This window comes from Crocuta crocuta, unplaced genomic scaffold (assembly GCF_008692635.1).
Source record: "Crocuta crocuta isolate KB4526 unplaced genomic scaffold, BGI_CrCroc_1.0 scaffold267, whole genome shotgun sequence".
Lineage (NCBI taxonomy): Eukaryota > Metazoa > Chordata > Mammalia > Carnivora > Hyaenidae > Crocuta > Crocuta crocuta.
The window spans coordinates 2,018,809-2,020,627 of NW_027531899.1; the positions used below are offsets into that span (position 1 = coordinate 2,018,809).

Genomic DNA, 1,819 nt, shown 5'->3' on the forward strand with positions numbered 1-1,819 from the left:
ACTTTCAGGGTCAGGCTGGGGGGGAGGGGTGGGGGGGGGGTGGTGGTGTTCAGAGAAGGGGATCTGGGGAGTCCCAGTGTCCTGGTTTGGAATGGGTCCTGCTTTGGGGCTGCCATCCTGAGTCCTGAGGCCTCAGTTAAGAGTCTGGGGCTGAGAGGAAGGAGGTGACAGGCACCAGTGGCGGCATCTGTGGACCGCAAACGGGACGGGGAGGGGAGTCGTCAGGCAAGGGGGCTTCTGAGGCCAAGGACGCTTGAGGGCACCTCATGTGGGTAGGCAGTACCAAGGGGATGACGGGAGGGGACGGGTGTCCCGGGGCCTGGCAGAGAGAGTGAAGGGGGGAAAGCAGGAATGGCCCTGAGTGGACACTGGGGAGGGTCCCAGGGTGCTGAGGTCCTGGGGCATCCTTGATAGAGGGGAGACTTTCAGGTCCGAAGCAGGCTGGGGCAGTGTTGGGGTGGAGACGGAGGTCCCATTTGTGGGTCTGGGGAAGCCCGGAGGGGGGGCCAGGTTCCCAGAAAACTCCCAACCTTAGGCAGTCCAGGGTGGGCAGGGGTAGCAGGTGCGGAGAGCCCAGTCTCTCAGCCGGCCTCCTGTGGAGGGGGGTGTGAAGCGGGCTTTGGCTCTCACAGACAGTGTGTGCGAAGGGCGCTGGGGTCCCTGGGAGAAGGTCCAGGTGGCTCTGGGGCTCTTACTGAGGGGTACAAGGGTCCAGAGAGTGCTGAGAGTCTCATCTAGGGGTTCTTGGGTTCAAAGAGGCTCCTATGGAGAGTCTCTGGTTTGGAAAGTGCTGGAAGTTTTGCTGGACCTGGTTTTGGGATTGGAGAGGTGGAAGTCCTGGCTGAGGGGCTTCTGGCTGGAAGCTCAGTGGTCCTTCCTGGAGGTGCTCTAGCTTCTCCACGACAATCCCTCTCGTACATCCCCAGTGGGGAGCAGCTGAATTGGAAGTCCCAGGTTCGGACGGAATGGGGGTGTCCCTTCTGGGAGGAAAACCTGCCTTGGAGGCTCCCAGTACAGGGGCGGTGTCTAAATGGAAGGGTCCAGTGTCTGCAGTCAGGGCTGCTCGCTGGGGAATATGAGGATGAGGGTGGCCCTTGGTTTGGAGGAGGATGGGGGGCCCTTGCTGGGGGGTGGTCTAGGTCCAGAGGGCGGAAGTCACTGATCGGAGGCCCTGGTCCTTGTTGAGGGGTCTGTGCGGGCAGTAAAGTCTTTAGTGATGGCGCCCTGAGAGGGTGTGGGGATTCAGGGTCCTTGCTGGGGCACCAGGGTCAGGAGGAGACTGGGGTAGGATTTCCCAAGGGGCATCTCCAAAGGACATATCTGGAGACTCAGGAGATAGTGTTGGAGGGAATGGCGGTCTGGGCCCAGAGAGAAGGGCAGAGGTCCTTGTGCGGGGAGGTCCCGGTCCAGAGGGGGAGAGGGGAGTCCTAGGCCCAGAGGGGGCTGGACGGACATGGATCTTCAAGGGGGTTCAGGTGGAGAAATGGGGTCCCAGATGTTCCCTGGAAGGTACTCTGTGGGCGGTCCTAGTCCAGGAGGGAACTGGGACGGGGGAGGTTTCCTGCTTGGAGAAAGGGCCTGGATGGGGGCCTCCCGAGGGGCGCGGAACCCCAGGTGCGGGTCGTGGATCCCCGCTGGGGGGGCGGGGTTCCAGGGGATCCTAGCCCCAAGGGGGATTGCGACTGATCCGAAGGGATAAGAGTATTTCGTGATGACTCCCGGGTCCCCAGGTGGGGCGGCGCTCACCTACCCACGGTGGTGACCAGCGTGCTGGCGAAGAAGAGAGCGGAGGCAAAGTCCCAGGCGGGGTCGGAGTTGT

At 62.4% G+C, this 1,819-nt stretch overlaps 1 protein-coding gene across 1 annotated transcript in view; it reads right to left on the minus strand.

The window, feature by feature from the left end:
* The window catches only part of KCNK6 (potassium two pore domain channel subfamily K member 6), a gene marked incomplete at its 5' end in the record, with an annotated part of 8,878 nt that extends 7,061 nt beyond the window's left edge, over nucleotides 1-1,817 (minus strand). Inside the window, one exon of the mRNA XM_077773634.1 lies at nucleotides 1,751-1,817. Coding sequence (XP_077629760.1) covers nucleotides 1,751-1,817 — 67 coding nt within the window. The remainder of the gene's footprint in view (nucleotides 1-1,750) is intronic.
* Between the last annotated feature and the right edge of the window lie 2 nt (nucleotides 1,818-1,819).